The sequence below is a fragment of the Apodemus sylvaticus genome, chromosome 19 (assembly GCF_947179515.1).
Source record: "Apodemus sylvaticus chromosome 19, mApoSyl1.1, whole genome shotgun sequence".
Taxonomy (NCBI): Eukaryota; Metazoa; Chordata; class Mammalia; order Rodentia; family Muridae; genus Apodemus; species Apodemus sylvaticus.
This window is the reverse complement of record NC_067490.1, coordinates 13,225,443-13,242,204: the sequence shown is the minus strand read 5'-3', so window position 1 is coordinate 13,242,204 and position 16,762 is coordinate 13,225,443. Positions and strand designations below refer to the sequence as shown.

Sequence of the window (16,762 nt, the reverse complement as noted above, 5' to 3'; positions counted from 1 at the left end):
CTTTCATTTTGTCTCATGAGTTTGGATATATTGGGCCTTCTTTTCATTAAATTCTAAAAAGTCTTTCATTTCTTTTTTCTTCCTTGACCAAGTTATCACTGAGTAGGGCTTTGTTCAGCTTCCATGTGTATGTGGGCTTTATGTTGTTTTTGTTACTATTGAAGACAAGCCTTAGTCTGTGGTGATCTGATAGGATGCATGGGATTATTTCGATCTTATTGTTCTATTGAGGGCTGTTTTGTGACTGATTATATGGTCAGTTTTGGAGAAGGTACCATAAGGTGCTGAAAAGGAGGAATATTCTTTTGTTTTAAGATGAAATGTTCTATAGATATTTGTTAAATTCATTTGGTCCATAACTTCTGTTGATTTCAGTGTCTCTGTTTAGTTTGTGTTTCCATAATCTGTCTATTGATTAGAGTGGAGTGTTGAGTCTCCCACTATTATTGTATGAGGTACAATGTATGCTGTGTGCTTGAATAAAGTTTCATTTATGAATGTGGGTACCTTTGCATTTGGAGTATAGATGTTCAGAATTAAGAGTTCTTCTTGGTAGATTTTTCCTTTGATGAATGTAAAATATCCATTCTTATCCTTTTTGGTAACTTTTTTGTTGAAAGTTGATTTTATCCAATATTAGAATGGCTACTCCAGCTTGTTTATTGGGACCATTTGCTTGGAAAATTGATTTCCAGCCTCTTACTCTGAGGTAGGATCTGTCTTTGACACTGAGATATGTTTCCTGTATGCAGCAAAATGCTGGGGCCTGTTTAAGTGTCTAGTCTGTTAGTTTATGTATTTTTATTGGGAAATTGAGTCCATTGATGTTAAGAGATATTAAGGTTAGTGATTGTTGCTTTCTGTTATTTTAGATATTATTTTTATGTTTGTGTGGTTATCTTTTTTTGGGTTTGTTGAAAGATTACGTTCTTCCTTTTTTTAGGATATAATTTTACTCCCTGTGTTGGTGTTTTCCATCTATTATCTTTGGGGGGCTAGATTTGTAGAAAGATATTGTGTAAATTTGGGTCTGTCATGGAATGTCTTGATAATTGAGAGTTTTGCTGGGTATAGAGTAGCCTGGGATGGCATTTGTGTTCTCATAGGGTCTGAATGACATCTGCCCAGAATCTTCTAGCTTTCATAGTCTCTGGTGAGAAGTCGGGATTAATTCTTATAGGTCTGCCTTTATATGTTTCTTGACCTTTTCCCATTACTGCTTTTATTATTCTTTCTTTGTTTTGTGCATTTAGTGTTTTGGCTATTATGTGATGGGAGAAATTTCTTTTCAGGTTCAATCTATTTGGAGTTCTGTAGACTTCTTGTATGTTTACGGGCATCTCTTTCTTTAGGTTAGAAAAGTTTTCTTCTATAATTTTGTTGAAGATATTTACTGGTCCTTTAAGTTGGGAATCTTCACCCTCCTTTATACCTATTTTCCTTAGGTTTGGTTTTTTCATTTTATCCTGGATTTCCTGGATGTTATGGCTTAGGAGATTTTTGCATTTTTCATTTTCTTTGACTGTTGTGTCAATGTTTTCTATGGTATCTTCTGCACCTGAGATTCTTTCTTCTGTCTCTTGTATTCTGTTGGTGATGCTTGTATCTATGGCTCCGGATCTCTTTTCTAGGTTTTCTATTTCCAGGATTGTATCCTTTTGTTTCTATTTCTATTTTTAGATCCTGAATGGTTTTGTTCAATTCCTTCACCTGTTTGGTTGTGTTTTCCTCTAATTCTTTAAGGGATTTTTGTGTTTCCTCTTTAAGGACTTCTACCTGTTTATCTGTGTTCTCCTGTATTTCTTTAAGGGAGCTATTTATGTCCTTCTTAAAATCATCTATCATCATCATGAGATGTGATTTTAAATCAGTCTTGCTTTTCTGGTACATTGGGATATTCAGGGCTTGCTATGGTAGAAGAATTCAGTTCTGTTGATGCCAAGTAGCCTTGGTTTCTCTTGCTTATGTTCTTGCCCTTTCCTCTTACCACCTGATTATCTCTGCTATCAGGTGGTCTTGCTGTCTCTGACTGTGCCTTTTCCCTCCTGCAAGCCTGTGTGTCAGTACTCTTGGGAGACCAGTTCTTTCCTGGAGGAATTTGGTTATGGAGAGCTATGACACAGGGTCAGTTCTGGGTTGCAGACAGAAACCAGAGGGATCCTGTCCCCAGCTGTTCCTTGGTTCCTGTGTCCTGATGGCTCTGGGAGGGCCCCTCTTGGGCCAGGAATTTGATCAGAAGTGATGGTCTTACCTGTGCTCACAGGTGTGTTAGCACTCCTGAGATACCAGCTCTCTTCTGGTGGTATTTGGGTATGAAGTGCTCTGGCATGGGATCAGCTCTGGCCACTGTGGCTGATTTCCAAACTCTTAGAGGGAAAAACTTACTGTATGAATCAGAAAAACTTACTGTATAAATCAGGCATTATGCTGTCTACATGTACAGCACAAAATCCCCAAAGGGAGTATACTGAAACTCATCCATAAATTAAAAAAAAATATGTCTCAAGAGGCAACATCCATTGAAATGAATGTCCACCTACACAATTATATAAAGTATTTGAAGTAATGTATATGAGAATAATCATATATCAAAAATGCATAAAAACTCTAAAGGAAGAGAAAGAACTTGATTAAAAATTGACAAAGATTTGAAGAGACACTCTTCTCCCTGATTTATACCATTTTCCCCCTTTGTGTGCATGTGTGTATGAGCATCTGCGTGTTCCTGTGTGTGCATGCAAATGGTAATCAATGAGCTTATGAAAATATAGCAAATGCAAATTAAAGATATAAAGATGTAGAAGCAGTGCTCATCCAGTTAAAAAGAATATGAAGAGTAAGCAAGAGGCAGAACATGGAGACACTGGAGCCCTCACTGGTTTCTGTGCAGAACATATACTTTAGAAAGCTTGGAATTGTCTCCACATGTTAAATATCACACATGCATGTAACTAACCAATTATCTCCATAACTACTCAGCAGAACTAAAGTCGTACATTTCTGTAAAATATGAATATAATCTTCATTTCAAACTTATATGTGGATAGAGGAGGAACAGCTCACATGTCCCTCCAATGACAAATGAGTAAGTGATGTTGTTAATCTACACAATCGATTGTTAGTCATCAATAAAAGGGAATGAAGATGTGGGACATGATTCAGTCCCTTGAAAACACATTTCTAAGAGGCTGTAGCCAATAAGTGATCCAAAATTATCAAATACTCCTATTTCAATTTCTTTGACATACACAGAATAGGCATATGCATGCATGGGAGCACATATACACATAGACACACAGAAGAACACACACATAAGCACATGCATAGACACAGATACACACACAGACACATGCATACAAACACACATAGAGAGATACAGACACACACACACACACACACACACACACACACACCAAAAAAAACTCCTCCTCAAGGGGAAAATTGGGAAATGATGAGAGTAAACGGGATCCACTTAGCATGGCTTCTTTCATCTCTCTATTTAGCAGATGAATCTGTTCCCCCTTGGCTTTGTATGTTTGCACAATATTACACTATACACACAGACAATAATGTGTTTACTCTTTCATTATTGGGTATTTGAGTTAAATTTATCCCTTTTGGTTATTGATACTATAATAAATATAGATGTGTGTCCAAGTACCTGAGTTCTCACTTGTTTGCTTTGACTGCACACATGGAAGTATAATTGCTGGAACATATTGTAATTCAGTTTCTTAATTACTTGAGAAATTGCTAAATGCTTTCATTGGGGTCTGATTCATTTCATATTCTCAGCACCATATTACAAGTTTCTGAGCCATTTTGCATTCTCACTTACATTGTAGGAAGATTCTGATCTCCCCATAACACTGCCACCGATGTTTTTTCTTCTTTGATTATAACTGTCAGTGGATATAACATGATAGTTCTGGATTTTATTTATTCAGGTCCTGCATGAATAAATAATGAAGTGGTACACTTCTGTGAACCCATTCTCTGGATACTTTTCTTGGAAAACCATCTGCTTAGAACCTTTGTTACTTAACTGGGTCTCCTCTTGGTTAGTTGTCTGAATCTCTTAAAAGCCAGGTGCTTGCTGGATATAGATTGTCAAAACATTTTCTTCTTCATCATCTTCCCACTTCATTGATAGTGCTTTCTGATTTAAATTTTATGCTTTTGATAAACTCCAATATAATTATTGTACTGTTGCTTTGTGTATGTCTGGCGTCTTCTCCAACAAAGCCATTGCTAAATCTAAGTAATAAATGTTGTCTCTCATGGAACCATAGGAGGCTTTTTTGGTTTTATTTCCTACAATTATACAATGAATACATTTGAGTTAATTATTGCATACATTTAAGTAGTATCTTTCAAATCTATTGTATATAGAGTTCAGTTTTCATACAGTAGTTAGTTTAATTTTTCTGTTGACTGGTTTTGATACCTTCATTAAAACTTTATTGTAGACATAACTCATTCTGGAGACTCGATTTTCTTCATTGGATATTCCAATCCTCTTCGTGATACTCAGACCATCCTGTAAACTGTGTACTGGGTTCTTCTCCAGGAATCATGAGGCTCAGTTGTACTTTGTGTCCAGTGTCAGGTGCTTTTTGACCTTTGGTCATTTTGAAGACTACCTGGTTCTTTTCTTCCTTGTGTAAGTTGTGGATTCAAGCAAGTGAAATGTTGAACACCATTACTTAGGGCATCTGGCAAGCTTTAGATAGGACAGCCACAATCCATTGTGAAAAGTTATAGGTGTATACATGAGTACAGTCTGGAGCATGGCTTTTATTTATGCTCTCAAGACTGATGGTTCTCAACCTTCCTAATCCTGTTAATTAAAACCTATTAATACAGCACCTCACGTTGCGGTGATCTCCAACCATAAAATTATCTTCTTTGCTACTTCATAACTGCAGTTCTGTTGTTTGCTAGGAATTGTAAAAAGATCTGATATGTAGAATAATCAGATATGCAACCCCTGCAAATGGGTCATTTGAATTCCAAAGAGCTCATACCCGCAAGTTGAGAAATGTAGTTTAAAATCAATGTCAACCAGGGAGATTAGAAGCAAAAACAAAACAAACAAACAAAAAAAACACCACCGTAACCCCATCATTGTTAACTTACCTTTTTGCCTACTTCACAGCACCTACTGCCTTCACTTCTGAGTGGTATTTTCATTTCCGTGGAATTAATTAGCACTATTAATGGGGTTATCAATGCCCATGCACCATACAAAGATTTTTTTTTTTTACATTCCTGGTGTAGACGGTGTTTCCTGGCCTCGTGGCCTCCAGGAGCAGCTGGTGGGAGTGTTCCCCCCACCCCACCCTTGGCCATTTTTATCGTGAGAGATGTTCATATTTCCTATAGACACATCCTTCTGCTCTGAATTCTCAAAGGCGCTATCTACCTTGCATTCCCCTTGCAAACCATTACCCCACCATCCTCTGCCTCTATCAGAAGGCATATAGCACTGCTTCATCTCTGTTGTGTTTTATTTAAAAAAAGAAAGAAAAAGAAACCAGGAAAATGTTTGGTGGAGGCGCAGTATGGTGTGGGGCAGGGAGCCTCTGTGGGCCCATGCTGAGGCACTCCTTCACCCTGAGGGACCAGCCATGGGAAGGATATACTGTAGAAATAGGGTTTATTTAGGGCATGGGGAGAGGAGTTGAGGGGGTAATGGAGACAGAGAGAGAGAGAGAGAGAGAGAGAGAGAGAGAGAATGAGAATAGAGGACAACCATGATCATATGGAGAGAGGCGGAGGGGAATGGGGAGAGAAGGGACAGAGAGGTGAAGAGAGTAAGAAGAAGGGAGAGAGGAGGGGGCAAGCAGTCCCTTTTATAGTGGGTCAGGCTCATCTGGCTGTTGCCAGGTAACTGTGGGCAGAGCCTAGAAGGAGCTCCTACATTCTCCATCATCATATAAATAAGAAAAAAAAATATTTTATTTATGTAACAACTGACCCAAGACAGAAAGTCTGATCACTCTCTAAGTTCACGCCCAAGGAGAGAGAGTTACAGAGTAGGAATGAAGGCGTATAACCACGGAAAGCAGACCAAGACCTGAAGCGATTCATTTTTCTCTATAGTGAACATGGCGAGCTTGACAGACTTCCCATTTCTTAAGTTGCTTCTAAGCAACTTTGAAAAAGCCGAAACTGCTTTCCTTTTTCTCTTTGAGTGTTAGGACGGGATGAGATTACTTGCGGCACCTGCAGTGGACAGCGTTGATACAAACCTGAGTACTGTGAATGTGCTTTGGAGGTGGTTTCCGGTTATTTTGACTTAAGCAGTTTTCAGTCGGCATTCTGCACTGCTGCCGCATGCTGTGAGAGCTTCCAAAGTCCGTATCATCAACAGAAATTCAACTAGATGAGTCACAATGTCCCCGCCTTCCATTGGTGTGCCTGTGCCCGCTGCCCCTCGTAATGGGTATCATAAAACTTCCAGTCTCAGAATCGATGCACTTAAGGCAAAACAGAGCCTATTTATCAGTCGAAAGCAAACTAAGTTTTTCTACTTGATTAATGTCTCAGTGTCTTGTTGCATTAAGGTACTCTTCGTAGAAGGTGCTGCATGGAAATGTTATTTGCAACATCCAGTGTAAAACCCCAAAACACATGTTGAGTATATTTTGAAGTCGAATTTGTTAAAAAATATTACACTGGAGGGAAATATACAGAGGGGACATTTATTCTGGGCAGTAAAGGGTAGAATTAAATAATTCTAAGAATAAGAATTTATTCAAGTATTGTTTGTAACTCATACATATTTTGAGAATCACTCTAATTTCAGAAAAATAAGGATGTGATACAATTTCTAACATATCCACAACCATTTATTTAAAATTATTAAATGAGCAGGTGAACACTAATTATCATCTAAGGAATGTCATCTATACAGTATGATTCCTTCTTACAAAACAGTTGAAACTTAGATATGCTTATGAAAACTAAAAGAAATATTAATAACTTGGCACATAGTCTACAGATCTAATATAATCGTTGAATTATCTGATTTTGCATGAGTTCTATTAGTGGGGGATGTAAAGGAAAATGAGCTTTATCATAGAACTTGTCAGAGGGAAAGAAAGCCTCCCACCTCCAGCATAAACATTTCGGAATGAATGAGAAAACAGTGTGTGCTCTTTATAAAGGACAACCCCTTGGCTGAGAATTATGATGTTGCCGGGAAACAAAAGAGTGTTTACTTTGAAATGGTGACACACGAGGCAGGTATCTTTCTCCCAGGAATGAAATGGGCGTGGCGATTTCGTTTTGCTTGATTTTTTTTCCACTAGAATATAGAGAATCATCACTGTGACCCCATTCGGGTTTACAGTTTCCTATTATTGCTAAGAATCTCAATAGCTCTAAAGAGCTATTGCCATTCTCTACATGAGTCCTAGAATCCCACTTCGGTATTCGGTTTATGATTATAGAGAGTGGATAAGAAACAATCAAAAATAGCTCTTGCCAATAGACCGCCCTCTTCGGCTTTAGACATAACATAAGAGCAACATGCAATTTCTATTTGTGGGGAAGAGCGGTAGCCAATGGGAGAGAGAGGAGTAAGCTAAGATAAGGGGCCAACAAGAGCAAAGGAAAGAAGTGGAAGTGGGAAATGGAGGTAGAAGGAGGAAGACAGGAATGGAGATAGGGGAAGGGGGAGGGGAGAGACGAGAACGGATCTGAGGGATCATTGTATCCAATTCAGAAAAAAAAAAACTTAACGCTGTTTTCTTTTGTTTGTTTGTTTGTTTGTTTGTTTGTGTTTGTTTCTTTCTTTCTGCCTCTAGCACAGGGATTCTCAGCCTAGGGAAGGCTCTAGACCGCGAGAGCACAGACCGTTACATCCTCATCGTCACAGCCTCAGATGGCAGGCCCGATGGAGTAAGTGTACCCACGGGGGCGGGACGCTAAAGAACTCTGGATCAGTACCTCTCTAAAACATGCCTTACAGCCATGGCCGCCTAATCCACCAAGAAGGAAATGCTCCCTTCCAAAGGCCGTTCTTAACAGACGTACCCACACTCTGGAACCGGCCCTGATACCTCAGCCTTTGATTTGAGGAACAGACCCTTGTAATTATACTCTTGCTATTTGATTGTTGCAGCTCACAGAAGTGAAGTGAGATTTTTCTCTAGCAGGCATCACACTGGGTCAGTCAGAAGCAGCACCACCGTGCATTCTGAGGCTTTCTAGGTTGAATATCCTCCTTTGAACGTGACTCTTGCAGAGACACTAGCGTGACTGATGGTAGGGATAAATACATTTAAAGGCATATGAAATTAGATCAACTAATGCCGTAGGTTTGACCCCTCACAATCAAAACCTGGATGGTCTCCGACTTAAGCTGCCCATAACATTAGAGAAGCAAACTCCATTTCCCACCTTCTCTGACATAATTGTCAGTTTGAAAAATAAATAAATTGATTTCATCATTCCAGAATTATTTTTATTTGCTTGCTTTTTTTCTTTTCCTTTCTTTCAAACTTGGGTGTTTGAACCTAGAGCCTGGCCTGAGCCTCTACCATAGATCAAACCACAATAGAAAATTCTCTCAGGTATAAATGAAGGAAAGTGTAACTAACACACTACTAGCCTAAAAGGTCATTTTTTAAAAATCTCCTTTGAAATGTGATTTCAAAGGAGATAGTTTAGGGCAGGGCAGAAGTCAACCTCAGATGTTTGCTGGGGAGCTGTCCATCTTGTTTTCTGAGTCAGTGTCTCTCACTGGGAACCAGGATTTCAAATTAAGATGGCTGAGCAGTGAGCGCCAAGGATCTGTTTGTCTTAGTACTCCTAGCACAGGAGTGGTAAGATGAAAACAAACAAGCTTGTAACACCATGCCTGGCTTTTTATATGGGTTCCTCATGCTTGCAACACACAGACTTCACACACAAAGTCATCTCCACAGCACTTGTTTGGGGCTCCTTTAGTCAATTGGTTATGTGTCAACTCAAGAAAGTTACTAGAAACAATTTTGACCCCATTAGATAAATACATGAAGGTCAGCTGGTTCAGTAGTAATTTTCCTAGTTTCTTTGAGGTGATTTGATTGCTCTCTATAGCTCCTAAGATGAACATAAGAGAATGTGTTTTTAACATTTACATCCAGGGTATTTGCTGATAAGATTCTGCCAAGATGAAAACATGTCAAATTAATATTTAATATTGTACCCTTCATAAAAATAAAAATTGAGGTACTCGGTCCTAAAAAAATCTCCACTAAGAACAATTTGAACTTTTAAAAGAGTTTGATAAGTACTATACAGAAAATAAAACATTCATTTCAAAGAATAAGAGACAAATGGAAGACTGGAAGAAAACAGCATTAGATTGATTTTATGCATAGAACATGTCTGATTTTTGGCATGCCAGTGTTACATGAAGGCACAGGAGTCAGAGTCTCTAGAAGAAACCTAGAACTTGACTAATGATTAAATATTACCAAGCCTCCTGACCAGCTAATAGCTGAGAGAGAGGGTGCTCAGGAAAAGAAGGAGGAGTTATTATTTAAATAACCATTTAATGGTATAATTAGAGTGACTTAAGGTACAGGACATTCAGATACAGGAAAAACCAAAGGATCCACATGGCTTTGGGGTAAGTAACACTGTTGGTTGGAAATTAACAGCCACCAATATTTAAGGTCGAGCCTTAAAAATAAAACTCCTTAGACAAGGGATGAGATGAAAAATTGCTAGCATATCGAATGTCTGGACCAGGCACCATCTGCTGAGTGTGGCAGTGCTCATATCACATATATCACAGCTACTCTGTTCCAACAGGGCATTTTCTGTCGTTCACATGTGTTTCCCGGTTCTGCTTTTCCACGGGGAGTCTAGGTTTCTATTTTCTCTTTCTTTAATCATTAAGACCTTGTTCAGCTTTAAAATCTTACTGGTTTGGGGTAAGCCCCTCAACTCTTTTCAAAAGTTCATGTTGAAAATCTTAAAGTGTTTGGTTTTTATCCAAACATATCTGCTTTGAATAATTTAATCATATGTAGATACACATGTATATACATATATATATATGATACAGATGATACAGATGGTACAGATACAAATGCAGATGATACAGATACAGATACAGATTATACAGATATAGATACAGATAAGATACAGATACAGACAGATACAGATACAGACAAATACAGATGATACAGATACAGATGATACAGATGATAGAGATACAGATACAGATATAATGGGTGGGGAGGCACCCTTTGAAGGGCTTACAATTACTCTGCCCTTTTACGAAATGTGTATGTAACATTTCTTAATTCTGAACTAAGCCTGGTCCAACAAAGCCAAACGAAACTAAAATTTGATTTGAAAAGCTGGGCAAACAGTATTATAGGTTCATGGATATAAGTTGATTACCACAGATTTCTCTTCCTTTCTCTGTGACTATCCTCCACATGCATAGAATATGCCTGCCATACCTAGGGTGGCTCACCGTGTCAGGGATGGGGTGAGGAGGGAGACCTCATTTTCTGCCTCTCATCCTTCCAAATCTCTCCCATCATCTCCAGACAGACCTTTTCTCTGTCCCATCATTAACAACAACACTATTCCTTAGCTGTCTCCCTTGAGAAGTCTTCCAACTCAGCCTCAGTGACAGGAAGAACAGTTTTTCCTAAATCATAAGGGAAATCCAGTGACCTGAATAAGACTCCTGTGGTTCTTGGTACTGGAGCTTCAAGAGGTTTGCTGTTAAACACAACAATATTTTACACTGATATAAAATACAATCTCTAGGTCGTGTGCCCACTGCTGACTGTGCACTGTGCACTTCCTTGTTTATTGGCATTAAAAAAATCTAACTCTAATATCATGATCCTAATTCTCTCAACCATTAAAATTCCTTATTTACGAAATGGAATTTCCAAAATATGGATAAACTTTTTGACTGTTCAGATGCAGGGACTGTGTATATAAGTAGCTTTTCTTTTTTTCTTTCCTGGTCATTATCATGGTTCATGGTATTTACAACTGGGTAAAACTTCCCATTGATTTCTCTCCCTTAAATAGCTTAAGTAGCTTAAATAGCAACTTCTGATCCTATGAGAGATAGTCCTCACAGAGGAGGCTTTCAGATCACTTCCTGGGATGGGGATGGGAGCATGTGTATACTCGTTCTTACAGCTCTAGGACCCCATCCTGTATAGGCCAGTGTGAACCCTGTGCATGCTGCCTGTCCCTGTGAGTCCCTCCTCTTCCAAGGCCCGTGTTGAAAATTTATGGTGTCTTCAGCAATGGGGTCTGACTTTCAGGTTTGGGGCCACAAAGGACAATGACAATAGCCTGTATGGCTCTGTGCTGTTCTTGTCATCCCACAACCAACACCTGGAAGGAAGGTTCCCCTTGCTTGCAACTAAGGGTTTTATTACATAATCTAACACTCTGGGAATGGGGCATTTTTCTTCTGTGGAATTCTGGGTGTGTTTAAATGATCTTATAAATACTGTCTTTGTCTATTTTTTTCTAACATTCTTGCATGTATTTCTGCCTTCTTCTCCCTACTCATGTATTTACCTCTTTAACCCCCTGTTTTTCCTATTTCTCCCTTCGTAAAGCCCAGGTCCTACTGTGCTCCTGTCTACAGATCCTTCCCTATGCCCTCACCCCAGGGAGCCCTTTCTGCTTTCATGGTATCTGCAGTTGCTTCAAGCTGTATACTGCATACTTAGGTTCATAGTTGAGCACAACAAATAAAAAGACTTTTTTCTGGGTCTCTGTTAACTCAGTATAATACCGTGTAGCTCTATCTCCTCATCTTCAGTGTTCATGATTTCATTTTTCTTTACCACTGAATACTATCTATAGTGTACACATACCTCACTTTCATCATCCACCCATCGACTTAAGGACATTTAGGTTGTTCTCACTCATTTCCTAGCCATTGTGATAAGGGTAGCAATGAACATCCTTACCAGCATGACATGTCAGTTGTTTTATACATTCCCACCATTCTGATGGGAGTGAAATGAAATCTCAAAGTCATCTTAATTTATATTGCCTTAATTGCTAAGGATGTTGGCGATATTTTGAACTATTTCTCTTTTTTATTGTATTTTACTTATTTACATACCAAATGCTATCCTCTTCCTGGTTTCCCCTCTGCAAACCCCCATCCTATCCCCACTCCTCCCTGCCTCTAAGAGGATGCTCCCCACCTACTCCTACCTCACCACCCTAGCATTCCCCTATGCTGGGCATCAAGCCTCTACAGGACCAAGGGCCTCCCCTCCCACTGATGCCAGATAAGGCCATCATCTACTATATATGTAGCCATTGGCCCCCTCCATGTGTACTCTTTGGTTAGTGGTTTAGTCCCTGGGAGCTCTGGGTGATTTGGTTAGTTGATATTGTTGTTCTTCCTATGGGGTTGCAATCCCCTTCAGCTCCTTCAGTCTTTTCTCTAACTCTTCCATTGGAGTTCCTGTGCTCAGTTGATGGTTGGCTATGAGCATCTGCACCTATGTTGGTCAGGCTGTGGCAGACCCTCTCAGGGAACAGCTGTACCAAGTTCCTGTCAGCAGGCATTTCTTGGTGTCAGCAATAGTGTCTGGGTTTGGTGGCTGCAGATGGGTTGGATCCCTAGGTGGGGCAGTCTCTGGATGGCCTTTCCTTCAGTCTCTGCTCTACTCTTTGTCCTGCAAACTCTCTGTTCAAGCCATAACTCGTTGTTTTTCTATTTTTCAAAAATGTTTATTGTTATGTGTATGAGTATTTTATTCACAAGCATGTATGTGCACCATATACATTACTGATACCTATAGAGGTCAGAATAGAGTATTGGGTCTTTTAGGACTGAATCTACTGTTGTGAATCACCATGTAGGTGCTATGCTGGGCTTCACACCTGGGTCTTCTCCAAGACCAACAAGTACTCTTAACCACCGAGCCAAATCTCCAGCTCTCCTTCCCCCATAGCCCATTTTAGCCTGGTTGATATGTAATCTTGATTCTGCTTTTGAGTCTTTCATAGATTCTGGACTAAATGTTCAGAATTTACTTTAAAATAGTTTAATTTTGTTTATGTCTAATTATGTTTTCTTTAAAAATATTTTTTACTTTGTCTTCATATTTCTTAATCAGAATAGGTTTTTTTTACTCATATTATATACCCTAATTAAGGGTTCTCCTTCTTCTGTAATTTCCAGTTTCTTCCCATATCCCTTCCCCTTTGAATCCACCCCCTATTAAGATTGAAGCATGGTATTTGTACTTCTATGGGACAGTCTTTGCCTAGCATGTACAGAACACTGGGTTTCATCCACAAGTCCATGTGTTTCTCTTCCCATTCTCTTATTATACACGTAAAAGTAACTTTTTTCATTTAGACTTGTATAAATAGACGTGCATCATCTTTTGTTTTACCAGTTAATGTACTTAAATTTTGTATATCTTAATTTTCTTTTACTCCCAAACTTTCTTTTAATGATTTAAGTAATTAACTTGATAGGATCAATAAAGTTCATAATATAAAAGGCATCAGAAACAATACATATTCAATCAGCATTTTTTTTAATTAAGAAGTTCTTTGTGTGGATAATTGTTCATTGCTCCTTAGACCATGAACGCTTTGGAAGCCAAGGTTGCTACATCAGTATCTACGTAAGAGCCATCACAGTGAAAGAAAAATAAGTGTATAAAAACTGTTGCCATAGAAATACCTTCCTGTGTTAGATGAGAATAGAATGTATATTTTTAAGACTTGTTTATTATTGAAAATAAAATCAAAGAGGTAATCAAAATGGGTATCAACCACAGGTGATCAATGATAGCATTTAGTACTAAAATACAAAAATTTCTAACTAATGATGTTATAAGAGATGAAACATTATTTGAGAAAATAATAAGCAAATTTCTCAGTATGAATAATTACCTTATTTATTGGGTTTGTTGATTTGATACCTGTTTAATTGTCATTTTACAAGTACACCTACAGAATTGTGAAAAGTACCCTTTTATTATACCTTTATTAGCATAGACTATGTTCATTTATTAGTAATTAACTTTCAAAACCTAGAACCTGCCCTCAATATGAAGCATGATCCATGTTGAATCGTAGTGTGGCCATCTTCCTGATCAACCTAAAAACCAAAACCTCTACGCTCTGCAGCAAGGCAGTGTAGGATGATGTCACCATGGTCAAAAGAGTGCAGCCAGAATATGTAAAATACAGTCAGAGTCAAAAGCATTACTGATACTCAGGCAACTTTGACACAAGTGTTGTCCCTCTCTTAAGAAATGTTTAGCTGGAAATTACCCACCCATGTGGATTCCTGTCACCTCCTGTAAAACTCGGAACAGTGTCAGAAAGTATATCCAAGCTCCCACCAGTGTCTTCCACACAGTGATAACTCAGTTCCCCTGGGCATCCACAAGCCACAGGTCAGTCTCTGACAGTGGATCCAACATAGTCTGCAAGCCTATGGAATGAAGAATCTAAAAAAGAAAGGAAAAAGTTATATAGGGTGATAAAAAATAGATTGGTAGGAAATGCAGAGGTGGACACAGAGGTGTTCAGGGAACTCAAAGGAAAGCCAGGGACACCAGTGAAACCACTCTGAAGTCTTAGCTTCAAGCTGTCAAATTTCATACCTGTTCACCCTCAGGCAAATTGGGAAATACTGCTGTTATAAAACACATTTTTAAAAAAAGAAAGAAAGAAAACTAGTTTCACCTCTAACATCCTTGAAATAACATTTGTTAGAATTTTTTTTCTGTTACAAAAGCATTGTAGCTTTCTTGGGGAAGATTCAAGAAACAGAAAAATGCTCCAAAGGAAAAATAGAACACCTGCACGCCATCTAGTCAGAAGAATTTAAATTTCTTTTCAGAAACTCAAGATATGTGTACATGCACGTGCATTTGTTTGTTTGCATCTTTTAAATGAAATGATTTCCTTGGTAATCTATGCAGAGTACAAATCTCGCAACCGGTCAGCTTGATGAGTTTCTAAGCCGAGAAAGCGTCTATGAGAACAGTTCACTGTGGGAAACAAGTTCTTCAGCTCTTGAAAAAAATCTAATCTTTCCATGATCTAGAACTTTGTTGCAGGATTCTTCATGTCCAATCACATTAGGAGAGTGGAAGGCCTGTGATTGGACAGGAAAGGGGAGGCAGAGCTAGGAGTTGGGGAATCTCAGAGGTTGCAGGGAGAAAAAGAAAAAAAAAAAAAAAAAGAAAAGAAAAAGAAACCAAGATGGCTCCAGATGTGGACCTGTGTGACATCTACTAGCCAAAATAGCTATGTTTTTATAGGGTTAGAAATATTGGGATAAAGCTTTTATCATAACCATTGGTTCTGAAATTACTGTACTGGCATCTTGTTAATTGTGATATTATTGATACATAAATCTTATTGGTTAATTTAGCATTAAGAGTCTTGATTCTACCTGGTAATTAGGTGGTGAGGTGGCAGATCATGGGTGTAGGGGATGTTGCATGGTAGCAAGAGGAACTCAGGGTCCCCTGCTAGAGAGATGGCCAGCAGAGGGACTGCTGAGTGAGATAGCCCAGTGAAGGCCCTAAGGCCCCGCAGGGCTGGCCTCTAGTTTATGAGCCTAGAGACCAGCAGCTCCAGAGAGTTGGCAGAGGCAGGAGCTCTGGGATCAGAACCCGTGGGAGAGTTGTTGGGTTGAACCTTTTAAAATATTTCCCACAACAGGACTTCCTCCATCTCTCCTTATTGCCACCCTATACTGCCTTTATAGTTAGTGTGTAGAACCTATGTCAGTGAAGCCGTGTAACTCCATGTGATTGTGCCTAATTTCTGTCACTCAACCTTATGTTCCTTAATTATACCACAGAGTCACTCCTGGCAATTGGGTACCATTTCCTCAGACTCTACCCTTGTCTATTCATGCATAAAACATTTATCAATATCTGCTATGGATGGGCATTGGGTAGTTTCTAGATTTGGGTTACTGGATGCTGTTGTGACCCTCTTGGTGTCTTTCAGTCAAAGTTTGATTGAATATTATATGCATATAATGTACATGTGGCTCTAAGTTACAAAGGGGTGAGCCGTCAGGACACACAAATAAACAAGCCACCCACATCCAGCACCTCTCTGTGGTTTTAATATCTACAGAACCTGTTACAGAATAGATATGGAGGCTTAAGGTGACTTTATGTGGAAGGTTGTTCTTGATTTTGTTTAGTAGTGGCAGTTTAAAGTAGAAGTCTTGGAAGCTGGGATTGAATCTGAGTTAAGGCAGAATGGCTCCTGCAGTTCACCAAGGAATTGCACTGTTTTCAACAAAAACCACGAGCTTTTATCAGGCAACTCCACTTTGGCAGCTGGGAGAACCTACTTTGTCTCTGTCCACTTCTCAATGGCCACACAACCTCTTCAGAGTCACTCACCACAACTCACATTCTGTGTCTAGTCTAGCTTTATTACAAATTATGTCCAGGCTAGTAAGAACTCTATTTTTATATAAATATTTTCTCTGGTGTTCCAGGCTCAAAGTATTCCTATTTTCTTAAACAAATCTTATACCAGACTCTCGGGGGATTTTCATTCTCTCTTTTCTTCTTATGTTTCATTGACCTGCAATTAAGCATTTTAATATCCTAGCATATTTCATGTTTTATCTTATATTTTAGGGTTATTTATTTCTGTGTCTGCTCTTTGCCACCGGTAACCCTCACTTCCCTGAGACAGGGGGAGGAAGAGGCAGCAATGGAGGGAGGCTCCAGCTCAATTCACACATAAAGAC

At 38.9% G+C, this 16,762-nt stretch overlaps 1 protein-coding gene across 5 annotated transcripts in view; it reads left to right on the top strand.

The window, feature by feature from the left end:
• The window catches only part of Pcdh15 (protocadherin related 15), an 840,767-nt gene that overhangs the window by 577,587 nt on the left and 246,418 nt on the right, over positions 1 to 16,762 (top strand). For all 5 annotated transcript variants that reach the window (XR_007974376.1, XM_052163513.1, XM_052163511.1 and 2 more), the window contains exon 17: positions 7,815 to 7,908. Coding sequence is in view for 4 of the 5 variants with exons in the window: in XM_052163513.1 (XP_052019473.1) it covers positions 7,815 to 7,908 (94 nt within the window). In the remaining variant the exon portion in view is untranslated. The remainder of the gene's footprint in view (positions 1 to 7,814; positions 7,909 to 16,762) is intronic.